At 57.4% G+C, this 14,029-nt stretch overlaps 1 protein-coding gene across 1 annotated transcript; it reads left to right on the top strand.

Moving 5' to 3' along the window:
• Positions 1-1,603: 1,603 nt before the first annotated feature.
• Positions 1,604-13,766, top strand: ZNF112 (zinc finger protein 112). Its single transcript, XM_040976173.1, has 4 exons — positions 1,604-1,660; positions 5,964-6,090; positions 7,736-7,831; positions 10,540-13,766. Exons 2-4 carry the CDS (start codon positions 5,967-5,969, stop codon positions 12,996-12,998), a joined length of 2,679 nt encoding a protein of 892 aa, XP_040832107.1. The 5' UTR covers positions 1,604-1,660; positions 5,964-5,966; the 3' UTR covers positions 12,999-13,766.
• Positions 13,767-14,029: the final 263 nt, after the last annotated feature.

Here is a 14,029-nt window from a genome sequence, read left to right as displayed (position 1 = left end):
ATACAGGCGCATGAAGGCCAGCAAAACTTCTGGGCACCTTTTGTGGGTGCTGCCCTGAACGTCACCCCTGGAAGAGCAGGGCCCCCACACATACTCTCACTCCCAGACCACCAGTTCTCCACTGTCCTGCTACTGTTTATCATCTTCAAAACCCACAAAAACTACCCACCTTTTGTCGGCTAGGGGTTCTGAAGGACCCATTGTACGGTTGCCGGAAAGAGACGTATCCAAGCCGTGTGTTGTCTACCGCGTTTTTATGGCGGAAAGCCAGTTCTACCCAAAGTTTGTCAGTTTGCTCCTGTTCTAATATCCTGTAAAGCCCATTTCCTTTGGAGATGTTAACGTGACCGGCAGCCACAGAATCTTCCCACGTGGGCGCCATTGTCTTCTTGGACTGTTGGGTGAGGATAGGTGGCTGGCACACGGGGTACAGTCTCGGGTGGGCGGGATGTGTGACCCTTTCTGCATTCCATGCGTCTTACTCTTGTTAAACACTCAGCCTCTTGACGTTTGAGGACAATCGGAAGGCAAGGAACGGATCCGGAACCCTGTGGGCGGATGCCCTGGGCACCTGGGCAAGGCAGCAGTGGGGAGGAGCTGGACTAGAGCAGACACCACTGGGTGTCTCCCATGAGGGGAGACAGTCTACTGCCTGATTTTTTCTCAAGATTTTTCTTTTGTATTGGAAAATCAGAAGCACAGAAAGATCTTCCATTTGCTGGTTTGCTCCTCCAGTGGCCACAATGGTCAGAGCTGAGCTGATCCGAAGCCAGGAGCCTGGAGCTTCTTCTGGGTCTCCCACACGGGTGCGGGGTCCCAAGGCTTTGGGCCGTCCTCGACTGCTTTCCCAGGCCACAGGAAAGGAGCTGGATGGGAAGTGGAGCAGCCAGGGCACAGACTGAGCCCATGTGCGATCCTGGCGCTCACAAGGCGAAGACTCGAGCCACTAGGCTGCCGCGCCAGACCCAACTGCCTATTTCTTGCCCAGAGGACAGGTGGGCGTTTAAAGTTTGTTGTCATGACCTTCCTCCTGTTAAAATTCTGGGTTGAGGCAGTCCCTTTTCCATCTCCTCCCTGGAGCACCCTGTGCTCTGTCGGGGCAGGAGGAAAGCAGGCGACGGGAGCTCGGGTGGTCCTGAAGCTTCCACACTGTGACACTGCCCCCGTGCCCCTGCCCTGGACGCCGGCTGCCCCCGCGCGGGCACCGGCCACTGTGGCAGCTGCTGCCTTTGCATCCGGCAGGGCTGCCCCGGGGCAGGCGCTGGCAGAACCGTCAAGAGCTCCAGCTGCCTTCGCGCCCAAGTTAAATAAAAAAAAAAAAAGGCATTTCTAGTGACGCTGAGATCCGGCCTGCCTCGAACTCGCTGTCCAAGGCCGGGCATCGCCAGCGTCTGGGTGTGGGAAAGGGTCTCGGTGGCAAGAAGCCGATTTAGGAAACCATTCCTAAGGATCGTCCTGAGATGCCAACCGGGCGCTCCGCCCCAGGAGTGAGGGGCGGGCTGGGGATTCTGGAAAGTGTAGTCCTGGGCACCCCGTGTGATGGGCCGACTTCCGCTCTCGCCGGGAATTCTGGGAAACGTAGTCCCTGAGGCTCCTGTGGGCAGAGTGGCTTCCGGCCCCAGATCTGCAGGCGGCGGCGACCTCTGTTCCTCTCGGGCAGGTGAGCGCTCCTGGTCCCGCGTCCAGGTCCGGGTCCCCGCGCCCACGCCGATCCTGCCCTCGCCTGGCCGTGGTCCAGGAGCAGCCAGGGCCAAGAGTGCATGCCCACGGCCACGGGCCGGGTTTGGGGTCTCTCGGAAGGAGGCTGGTCACGCGTGGGCGGCTGGCGCATCCCTGCTGGGGTCCCTGCTGGGGTCCCTGCTGGGGTCTGTGCAGGGATCTTGCTGGGGTCCGTGCAGGGGTGCGTGCTGGGGTCCTGCTGGGGTCCGTGCAGGGGTACGTGTTGGGGTCCCTGCTGGGTCCGTGTTGTTGTCCCTGCTGGGGTGCATTTTGGGGTCCTGCTGGGGTGCGTGTTGAGGTCCGTGTTGTTGTCCCTGCTGGGGTGCATTTTGGGGTCCTGCTGGGGTGCGTGTTGAGGTCCGTGTTGTTGTCCCTGCATGGGTCCGTGGGCTTCTACGATGCAGGGACCAAGTTCCTGGGTGCCCGTTGCCGACCTGCAGCCAGGTCCGCTGCTTCCTTGCCCTGTGGTCCCTGCGATGGCCCGGTGGGTCTGCATCTCACGCACAGGTGGGGGGCTCCCTGGGGTGGGGGGCTCCTTTGTCAGATTCCAGCAGTTCCCTGGACGCTGCCTTCGCTCCTGCTTGAGGTCCAGGCTGGAGTGTGCTGCTGGTCCCTGTGGGAAGCAAGGCGGGAGCCCAGGCCCCACGTGGGGTTTGCCCTGGGAAGGAGAGGGTCGCCCCCAGCCACGCTCTGGGATATCCCGTCCCGACCCTAGTTCTGGTCTCTCCCAGGCGCCTGCCAGCCGGAAGTGGCCCAGGCTGGAGTCCTGGCAGGAGACTGTCTCCCCAGCAGAATGGAGCACCCCCTTTCTCCTGCGTACTGCCCCCTCAGGAGAGATGTCTTATGGGCAGGTGCCCTGGTGTGTGTTGACTAAATGGGGCGACAGCACAGAGAAGGACAAAGGGAGGGGTGTGGGCAGGAATAGGAAAGTCTTCGAGCGTTTAACGGGGTGTGTGTGTGTGTTTTAAGATTTGTCTTATTTTTATTGGAAAGGCAGATTTAAAGGAGAGAGAGAAAGATCTTCCATCCACTGATTCACTCCCCAAGTGGCCACAACAGCCGGATCTGAGCCAACCCAATGCCAGGAGCCAGGAGCTTCTTCTAGGTCTCCCACGCGGGTGCAGGGTCCCAAGGCTTTGGACCGTCCTCGACTGCTTTCCCAGGCCACAGGCAGGGAGCTGGAAGGGAAGTGGGATTAGAACCGGTGCCCATATGGGATTGCCAATGTCACAGGCACAGCTTTACCCACTGTGCCATAACACCATCCCCTGTCATCGGCAGTTTGACTGTATTCCATCTGAAATGTTTGTAGTTCCTTTGTGGACTTAATGATTGATTATTGTAAAGGATTAAGGAGAGACATAAAGACAACACTCTCCCTCGTATCCACACCGCCCGGGTTCTGTGTTACTGTTAGAAGCGCCCACTCCCATTGACTAAGCGTGGTGCTGGTCTGACTGGAGAACACCAGGGGGCGCAAGAGCCGCACGCTGGAGAGCAATGCCCAGCGTGGCCGATCCATGGACATCCTGCAAGGGCTATCAGTGCGAAGTCCTGGAGGACAGAACCAGACAGGCAGGGCCAGAGCAGAGTGCCCTGAGGTCAGAGTGGACAGCTGGGGCCAGGGCCGAGCCCCATGGACAGAACCAGACAGCTAGGACCCAGCATTGTGGAATAATGGATCAAGCTGCTGCCTCCAGAGCCAGCACCCCATATGGGAACTGGTTTGAGTCCCTGCTGCTCTGTTCTGATCCAGCCCCCTTGCTGATGCACCTGGGAAAGCAGTGCAGAATGGCTCAAGTCCTTGGGGCCCTGCTACCCCAGTGGGAGCCCTGGGTGACTCTCCTGGCTTCAGTGTGACCCAGCCACAGCCACTGTGGGTAGTGCACCAGCCGACCGAAGAGATCTCTCCAACTCTGCTTTTCAAATAAACAAAATAAATATAAAAATATTTTTTAAAGATTTATTTATTTATTATTGCAAAGTCAGATATGTATAGAAGAGGAGAGACAGAGAGGAAGGTTCACTCCCTAAACAGCTGCGACAACCAGAGCTGAGCCAATCTGAAGCCAGGAGCCAGGAACTCTTCCAGGTCTCCCATGCGGGTGCTGTAGGGTCCCAAGGCTTTGGGCCGTCCTCAGTTGCTTTCCCAGGCCACAAGCCGGGAGCTGGATGAGAAGCCGGGCTGCCGGGATTAAAACCGGCACCCATATGGGACCCTGGTGGCACTTTGAGGTGAAGACTTTAGCTGCTAGGCTACCACACCAGGCCCTAAAAAAATTTTTTTAAAACTAGATGGAAAAATAGAATAGAAATAACTCATGGGGATAATCTTTCATCTCACTTGTTATTGATAGGCTACCAAATTCATGAAATGTTCCCAAGCTTTAAAGAATTGGTGAGCAATTAGTGGTTCTGTACCTTGAGCCTAAACAAGTTTCACAAGAAACCAGTTGCTATAATACTAACGTTCGGAGACCATGCCTTGTAAGAGACAGCTGGGTTCCATGTATTCCCTTATTTCTTATAACACACATATTATCGCTCCCATTTTAAAGATAAGAAAACAGTAGTAAATAGTAAACTTGACCTTTTTGGTGCACAGTTTTATGACTCACGTAGGTGTGGATGTTGTGGTCACTGCCGTGGTGGAGCAGGAGTTTGCTGACTGCACAGGGCTGCCCTCCTGTCCTCAGTGGGGCCACCGCTCATCGCACCTGGCCCCCCTGGCCCCCCTGGCCCCCCTGGCCCCCCGGCCCCCTGGCAGCTGCCCTGGCGTTCTGTCCGTTCGAGGTTGGCGCAGAAATGAGCGGGTGCTGTGCGGGACCTTCTGAGAGCGTTCTCTGAGCGACTGCCCCTGCCGGTCATCCAGCTGCTCAGCCTTGAGCGCGTGGTGTCTGTCTGCTCTTCCGCATTACAGATGGTCACAGTGTATCCGCTCACTGTGGACAGACTCCTTTCCAGGTTTTGGGATTCTGAAGAAAGCTGCCGGAAATGGTCGTGTCCGTGTTTTCAGTGTCCTAGGGAGCGTCTGTGTGTGTTTATATTTTAGTCGATCTAACAGGCGTGTGTCTGTATAGCTTGTGGCTTTTTTTTTTTTTTTGGAAAGTCAGATATGCAGAGAGACAGACAGAGAAGAAGATCTTCCGTCTGCTGACTCACTCCCCGAGTGGCTGTAATGGCCAGAGCTGAGATGATCTGAAGCCAGGAGCCAGAGCTTCTTCTGCATCTCCCATGTGGGTGCAGGGTCCCAAGGCTTTGGGCCGTCCTCTACTGCACAGGCAGGGAGCTGATGGGAGATGGAGCAGCTGGGACATGAACCAGCACCCGTGTGGGAAGCCGGTAGTACAGGTGGACGCTTAGCTTACCATGCTTTCCCTCCCGCCTCCCCCGCCGTGTGGATGTATGTAATGTCATTATGGGCCCTGTGAAGTTATCAGCTTAAACATTAGCCCGCTGTAGGGTTATGGGGCTTTGATTCATGCCTGCGGTTGCCCTGGCGCAGGTTTCTGTGGGCTGTACACAGCCCGTTGGCCAGGTTTTTCCTCGATTCCACTAACTTACCATGCATTTGAGAGAGGGGAAGTAAGTTGTGATGTTAATATTAACAATGAGAGCTGAGGGTGCCCTGCACGCTGGGCCCGGGTTCTCCAGGCCCCACATGCAGGCGCTCACGCTGCTCCTGGGACTCCACAGCGGGTCGAGGACCCAGGACCCCACGGTCCCACATGTACCACAGAGGTTGAGCACCATACCCAACAGTCAGGGCACCTGCTAGCCTGCTTGTCTGGCAGATAAAGTAAGTGGTGTGTGTTCAGATGTGCGTAAGAGGCTCAAGCAGACACTGTTGGAATGAAAGCCTTCCTGGGGCACAAAGCGTTATAAATAAATCAAATGGAAGACTAAGTAATCCAGGCAGCCGCGGAGTCCTCGGGATGTTCCTTAGGGCACAGTTGAAAGAACAAGCGATTCTTTCCCTGTAGTCCTGCGGGTGGATGAAGTTAGCATCAGGAGAGGCAGCAGGTGGCAGGTGGGAGGCAGCAGGGGGTAGCTGGCATGCGGTAGCAGCAGGCAGCAAGCAGTGGGTGGCAGGCAGCAGGTGGCAGGTGGCGGGTGGCATGCGACAGGTGCAGGCAGCTTTTCTGGTTCGACTCCATCCATGAGAAGCAGAGCAGCCTCCTGTACTTTGTCTTTTCTCAGCGCCGTCCCTCCTCTGCAGGGTCTGTGTGTGCTTGGCCTTGCAGGAGATGGTGACCTTCAGGGACGTGGCCGTGGTCTTCTCCGAGGAGGAGCTGGGGCTGCTGGTCCCCGCGCAGAGGAAGCTGTACCGCGATGTAATGCTGGAGACCTTCCAGAACCTGCTCTCCGTGGGTGAGCACAGGCGCCCTGCCGATCTGGGCGGCCACCTCCTGCATGTGGTTGTGTGTGTTGTGGGTGTGTGTGCACGCACTCCGTCCTCGTCCTCGGAGGTTGGGGCCCTCAGAGCGCATCTAGCACAGGTGTCTGGTGGTTCTCCCTGGGCCGGTCTGTCCTTTGAACCCAAAACAGGCGTATTGAGGTCCTGCCCCCTCCACTGGTTTGTCTTGAAGCAAGTTAAGTCGCGACAGCTTCCTGGTTTTGCGGGGTACTGGTTACTGGTTGTTCACCTGTTGTTGTTGTTTGTTTGTTTTGTTTTGTTTTTGCTTCTTTATCAGGCTCTTTGTAAGTAAACTCACAGCAAACTTGCAAACTAAAAGAGCTAGAAACCCCGGACAGCTCTCACCTTTCACTCTGTTTCATCTCTATTGCCCATGTCCTGTTTGGCAGGTGGCCCAAGACCCCCCTTGGGCCCAGGACGTCACCAAGCGAGGAGGCCCCCCATCTGTGGCAGAGGCCGGGGGTGTCCTGAGCTTGATGCTGCCAGGTGGCCTGGCCCAGCACGGGGACAGTGTTGGCCGTTCCCAGCAGTCACGTGTGACTGTTCCCCCCAGCCCCCAAGGGATCGCCAGCCAGGCAGGCTCCCCTGAGACTCAGCCCTGGAGTCCTGTGGATGGGCGGCTGGCCATCTGTGAGGGGCTGGCCTTGCGTGCAGCCGCCCCTAGAGGGAAAGCTTATGAGCTCGCCCCCGTTGTTCACCTGTCTGCCACGAAGCCCGGCCTCGGAGGAGGAAGACGCTGAGACTCCCAGGGACGGGGGAGATCACCTCCCGCGAGCCGAAGGCGGAGGCCGGGCCTGACTCGGCACAGCGTTAAGCTTTTACTGCAAAGTCTGTTTTGTAGAAAGGTGAATTCTGTGCTCTGAAGTGGCCCTGGCGCAGCTTGGACGCTTCTGTGTAAGCGCTTGCTTCTGACTCCTTCCTTCCTGGGGCACCCCGTGTTCTGAGCTCATCTGTCCTGGAGCTCGGCCCTGCCCCCCGATTCCTGCCCCAGGGAGCGGTGTCGCCACACCCAGGTCTGGCTGCCGGCGCGGGTCCTGGCCACCGTGGGTCTCAGTCCCTGGGAATAGAGAAGGGATGTGTGGATGTGACACATATGCACACGTTCCTGCATAGACAAACACACGTGAAGAAAGCATCCGCTTCGCTGGAAGAAAAGAAGAAATTGTAGTTAAAGCTATCCTGCCATGCCATTTCTCACCCATGAGATTTTAGGCAAAGCTGCGGGGAGTAAGGCGCCCTCACACCGCACGAGAGAATGCAGAGGGACGCGGCCCTGGAGGAGGCTCTGTGACAGCATCCAGCTGAACTGTGGCTTTACTCTCTCCCAGCCTCCCAGCTCGAGGAGTTTCCCCTAAAGATAACCGTGCGCTGAACAGCGCGGCCCATGATCAATCATCCACACAGGAGCGAGGGAGCCCGTGTGGCTGTGACATGTGCTAGCCTGCGTCAGAAGAGACCCGGGGAGGGAGGATGGGCTGGGAAATCCCGCCGCTGGTTTCCTACAGTGGGCTGGGGGGGGGATCGGTCCAGCTCCGACACACGGGGACGCCAACTGGGTGTCATCAAACCTGAACCCCTTCTCCCTCCCGCTCTGTGCAGCGCACCAGCCCTTCAAACCCGACCTGATAGCCTGGCTGGAGAGAGAAGGAAAGATCCCAGTGGTGAAGAGGGCAGGCCGGAGCCCGGGGAGCCCAGGTGAGACTCGCCACGTGGCAGCGGCCAGGCCCAACTCGGGCCCTGTCGGTTCTGTTGAAACCGGGCTCCCCACTCACCACTCAGAGGGCGCATGGAGGGTTTGGAAATCAGGGGCCCCAAAGTGTCCATCCCCTCAAGCTTCCCATGATGCACACTCCCTCCAGGCCGCCCTCGGCGCTGCCCGTCACTGCCGGTCAGCCCTGTCAGTTACGCTTCCTCAGGTGCCCTGGCCAGCTCTCCTCCCTGCTCCGAGGGCATGGACGGCTGGTGGCCGCGTGGTGTGCCATCCTCGCTCGCCTGAGCCAGCTGACAGGTGGGAGTGGATCTGAGAGACTGCAGGTGGCTGGGCTGGTGGCCTCCGGTCCCACTGCCCTCGCCGCTGTCCCTCTGTCCTCGCCGCTGTCCCACCGCCCTCGCTGCTCGTGGGGATTCACAGACGGGGGGCTGTTGCTGCTAACGGATAGGAATGGCCCGTCAGCTAAGGGGAAGGGCAGGAGTGGTTAGTGCTGACTCGGTCATCGGCCCTTCGCGCAGCAGCGTCACAGGGACACTCGTGTTCTGAGGCCCAGCTTCCCACCAGTCCCCGCGTACCCTGTCCTCCACTCCATCATGGCGTAGTTACGGTCTCGATGGAGAACTTCCAAGCTGAGCGTGCCTATGAGCCCAAATACTTTGGGAATGTTTTTTGAGTTCTCAAGATTCCAACTTCAAAAGCCGCTGTCCCTGCGGGTAACTAAGGCTCATCTATCTTAGGTAGGAAAAAAAAAAAGCAAAATGTGAAGCAACTTTGTTCCTTTCGTCAGTTGCTGGTCCGTCTCAGGTCAGTTCTTGGTCCATCTCAGGTCAGTTCTTGGTCCATCTCAGGTCAGTTGCTGGTCCATCTCAGGCCAGTCGCACAGACCCGCGAGGCTTTGCTGGCCACTTCAGGCTTTATCTTCCTTACACCATTTAAAAAATATAAAAACAAGGCCCAGTGCGATAACCTAGTGGCTAAACCCTCACTTTGCATCTGCTGGGATCCCATATGGCTGCCAGTTTGTGTCCCAGCTGCTCCATTTCCCACCCAGCTCCCTGCTTGTGGCCTGGGAAAGCAGTGGAGGACGGCCCAAAGCCTTGAGACCCTGCACCCGCATGGGAGACCCTGAGGAAGCTCCTGGCTCCTGGCTTCAGATCAGCTTAGCTCTGGCCATTGAGGCCATTTGGGAAGTGAACCAGCAAATGAAAGATTTTTCTCTCTGTATCTCCTTCTCTCTGTATACCTACCTTTCCAATTAAAGTAAAACTAAACACACACACGTGTATATGTATATATATATATTCTGTATATTCCGTTCTTTGCCCCAGGGTGCCAGTCTTCCTGCCTGATCCCTCATTTTTCTGGGTGCTCTTTTATTTATTTTGGTTTCTAACAGAGCCCCATGTAGTGGCTCTCCCACAGTGACCGAGGTGGGTCAGACTCAGATCAGGAGCCAGGAACTCCATCCGGATCTCCCGTGCGGGTCTCCCCGCGGGTGGCTAGCACCCAGCCGTCATCTGCCACAGCCCAGGGCGCACGTTGGCAGGAGGCCGGGATCTGGAGCGGGGCTGGGAACTTGGGCTTCCTACCCAGCATGCTCCGTCTGACTGCCAGGCTCCGCACCGGGCCCCCGTCCTTATCTTTAGTGTGCTAACCTTTCTCCTTCATTGATGACCTCAGGGAAATCCCTTCCGGTCTAAGGTTATCAACTCTTCCTCGGCACGGCTGCATAATATCCTAATATGTAGATAATATATGTAACAGGCTTCATGAAGACTGTTGCTTTCCCCTTCCCCCATCCAAATGTCCGTGTGTATGGGTGATGTTATTCCTCTGCCATAAGTTACCTGCTCACTCAGAGATTAAAACCACACTGCACCGGCATCAGACCCGGTAGCAGTTAGCATAGCAGCGTGCAGGAGCTAGGCCAGGTCAGGCTCACCGATTGTCCCCACAGCAGGTGCTCTTGGGTGGCTGTGGGCCACGAGTTCCACACTTCCACACCTAACCGTATCCCACCAGTGCCTTCCAAGTCTCTCACGTCTGCACCATGGCGCTTTATAACTGTGCAGTAACGCTGGCATGGAGCTGAGGCTGCTGGTGCTCCGAGGTGCTTTATATTCTGAAGAGCAGCCGCCTTGCAGACACGCCCCTTACGGTGCCTCACGGTTGAAGGCCTATGCTGCCCTTCCTCCGGCCCAGCACGCCTCCCACAATCTCACGCACACTTCACCATGCCCCTGTGCCGGGGAGCGGGCGAGGGGGTTGTTACCAGGACAGTAGCATATGGCCCCTGCAGCCGTGACCTTTCTAAACTGGGCACATCCCCTTGTCCTGCCCCCGCCGGGCCCCCATTTGCCCCAGGATAACCGCCCTGGTACCATGCTTCTGACTGGTCTAGGCATTCTGCATGGGCTACCTTGGTTTGATGCCCAGGTGGGGTGGCAGAGCGCAAGGCTGAGGCGTATAGCATAGTATGGAGAGCTTTAAGGACGCGGCTCCTGTTACCTGTTGGAGCCAATGAAAGAGCGCTGTGTCAGGATTCTTAGGACAGGCGGCGTGGGTCTTCCTCTGGTTCACTCGGGTTTCGTTTTCTGGCTCAAGTGTGCAACCCTGAAATCTGAAGGAAGAGCTCACTCGCTCCTCTTCTTCGATTTCTCAATCTCATTCTCAATTCTCTTCATGCTCGTAGGAGGCAAGAATCAAGACGGGTCGGAATGTATGCAAGGAACGGGACTCGGCCACCTTCCCTCGGCCAGGGAGCCTCGTGCCTGGCGGACCTGGCAGCCAGCTGCAGGTGCGTTAGCCACGGGCCCAGATTCCACACAGACTTGTCCAGGGAAGAGTTTGCAGCTCCAGAATCCAGGAGATGCCCCTGTCTGCGGGGTTTGGCCGGGAACACCAGCGGTGCAGATTTCTGAAAATGGCAGCTACCTGTGGACTCACACGGGGCATGGCTGCCACAATGCAGAAAACTCAGCGTCTTCCTGTTGGCCGGCCCAGCCTCCTTGGAGGAGCACGTGTCTGGCAGGGTCACGGAGCCATCGGTGTCAGTGTCCACACATTTCCGTGGAAACTCACTCTGCAGAGGGTGACAGTGGCGCCCGTTGGATCTCCCATCCGGAGCGTAATGTGGCAGGGCGAAGCCACCCTTCCCATGGCTGTGGAGAAGATCCCATGAAGGCATCATTAGTGCCCCAGCCCCCAAGGCAAACGGGACAGAAGCTGGCCCCGAGCCCTGAGCGTCCGCAAGACGACCAGGACAACAGCAGCTCTGGCGGCCGTCCGAGGTTGCACTTGGAGGGGAGGCCTGGCACATGCCAGTGGTGTGGCGACAGCTGCGCTTGTGGCTCAGCGCATGCACATCCAAGCCTGGCGAGAGGAGGCACAGGTGTCAGGGAGAGCTCACCGCTGACAGCTCCACAGAGCGGGTCTGCCCAGGACCAGCTGTGCGCATGTGACGAGCACGGGGACAGCTGCCATCAGCTGGCCTCTGCTAGCGCTCAGGAGCGTCTTTGCGCAGGAGAGACGGCCTGTGGCTGCCGCAGCTCCGGGAGAGCCTGCCCTCCTCACTTAGACCATGATGGCATCTTCAGGGTCCACGTTGTGGCGGACCCCCGTGGGGCTGAGAACGGGGACGTCCGTGAACAGAACACCTGTTTCCACGCCCCTCAGAGGAGTCACCAAGCGGGGAAGGTGTGCACAGCTGCGGGGTGTGGAGAGGGGCGCGCGTGCAGTTCAAACAGGGACCCTCAACGTGGAGATGGCCCGGCGGAGAAGCCCTCCTATGACCCTGAGGAGCGTAGTGATGCTCTCAGGCTCGTCTCCCGCGTTCCAGACCTCCCCCCAGTCGACCTCAGGGACCAGCCACGCAGGTATTACATGTACAGTAAGCACTTGGGTCAGAACTTCTATCCTCAAGGCCATGAGAAAATTCACCTTGGGGAGAGGCCTTGCAAGGAGTGTGGTAGGGCCCTCAGCTGGGGTTCCAGTCCTGAGGCTCGCCAGGACGCCCACCCCCGGTCGAAACCGCGCACATGCAGCGCCTGCGGCAAAGGCTTCAGCCACAAGTCTGTCCTCCGCGTCCCCCAGCGGCTGCACACGGGCGAGAAGCCCTACAAGTGCGCCGAGTGCGAGAAGGCGTTCAGCCGGAGCGCCTACCTCCAGGCGCACCAGCGGGTGCACACCGGGGAGAAGCCCTTCAAGTGCGCCCAGTGCGGCAAGGGCTTCAGCCGGAGCTCCCACCTGCAGGGCCACCAGCGCGTGCACACGGGCGAGAAGCCCTTCAGGTGCGCCGAGTGCGGCAAGCGCTTCAGCTGGAGCTTCAACCTGCAGATCCATCAGAGGGTCCACACCGGCGAGAAGCCCTACAAGTGTGCCGAGTGCGGCAAGGGCTTCAGCAAGGCGGCCACGCTCCTGGCCCACCAGAGGGTCCACACTGGCGAGAAGCCTTACCGCTGCGAGGAATGCGGGAGGCGCTTCAGCCAGCGGGCCTACTTGCAGAGCCACCGGAGCGTCCACTCGGGCGAAAGGCCACATGTGTGTGAGCTCTGCGGGAAGGGCTTCAGCCAGCGGGCGTACCTGCAAGGTCACCAGCGGGTCCACACCAGAGTGAAGCCGTACCAGTGCGCCGTGTGCGGCAAGGGCTTCAGCCAGAGCTCGCGGCTGGAAGCGCACCAGCGCGCGCACGCCGGCGGGAAGCCCTACAGGTGCGCGGTGTGCACCAAGGGCTTCAGCGAGAGCGCGCGCTTGCAGGCGCACCAGCGGGTGCACGCGGCAGGGCGCCCCTACAAGTGTGAGCAGTGCGGGAAGGGCTTCAGCGGCTACTCGAGCCTACAGGCCCACCACAGAGTGCACACGGGCGAGAAGCCCTACACGTGTGCGGTGTGCGGGAAGGGCTTCAGCCAGAGATCTAACCTGCAGGCCCACCAGAGGGTGCACACGGGCGAGACGCCCTACACGTGTGACGCCTGCGGGAAGGGTTTCCGCTGGAGCTCGGGACTGCTGATCCACCAGAGGGCGCACGGTGGGGAGAAGGGATGCGCCCCGGGGCAGTGCGCGCAGGCCTCGGCTGCACCCCAAGTCTGCGCGCCAGTCAGGGCCTGTGAAACGCAAGTCCCTGAGCGGGAGCTGATACTCAGTCAGCTCTAACAGTAAAAAAATAAAAAAGCTTCTGGGGAGCCTTCTTGGGGATTGGAAATGCACCGCTTCTCTCCAGCCTCAGCACTCAGGAGCCCACCCGGCAGAGACCTCCGCTGCGAAAGAGCTGTGTCAACCGCGCACGGAGCTGGAGCTCAGGAAACGCCAAGCGTGGCCAGGAACTGAACCAAGTGCAGTCAACAGGCCGACGTTCATGTCCGGTGAAATGAAAGTCCACTGAGGAAAAGGAATTTTGTTCCTTGCTAGGGCTACAAAACTCAATGAAGATTTTGCTAAAGGAGTAAAAGAATATAAAATATTTATCATGTTTGAAGATTTTATTAGACTCACTTAAAGATTATTTAAAACGTATTTGGAGAACTATGAGTTCTTGACATAACTTTAGACACATGATTTGACATGTGGAAACAGGAAACACGTGAGTTTGCGTGGCCCCTCCTGGGGTTGGCTCCCTCCCTTAAGTGGGAGCGTGCCGCGGTGGCCAGCCACTGGGCGCTTTCTCCTTGGTCCTTGCCAGTGGGGATGCAGCGCCGTGCACCCGTGTGTGTACACCTGTGCGCTGTGCAGGCTGCGTGAGCTGACAGTGTTTCTGGATAGCTCAGCAAAGATGCAACACTCCATTTTTGCATAACTGATTTTTTTTTGACTCTTGCTCTGTGTGCTGAATGCAGAGTTTCACTGTAGTATTTGGAACATTCTAGAAATGATTCCTGATGACAGATCATTTTCAATAAATGTGGAAGTCACAATGCTTGGATCGTTTTCGTCTCTGTGTTTTGACCAAAGTCCATTTGCTCTTATTCCCAAGGGCTGTCGTCTTTGTTCACTGCAGACCTCTTGAAAGAACCTGTGACAACTTTGAATTTGGCATACCTCTCCCACTCACACCAAAAAGAGGGAAAGTTTTGAATTTTTAAGCATTTTTAATCAAATAGTTTTATCATGAAGAGAACTATTTACTAGCTGGTTTCTTTCTAAAAGAACAATATGTTTTGTTGGTGAGTGAAAAATACAAGCTTGTT

Source organism: Ochotona curzoniae, unplaced genomic scaffold (assembly GCF_017591425.1).
Source record: "Ochotona curzoniae isolate NIBS_2020 unplaced genomic scaffold, NIBS_Ocur_1.0 contig_2699, whole genome shotgun sequence".
Classification (NCBI taxonomy): Eukaryota; Metazoa; Chordata; class Mammalia; order Lagomorpha; family Ochotonidae; genus Ochotona; species Ochotona curzoniae.
This window is presented reverse-complemented; position numbering and strand designations above follow the sequence as displayed.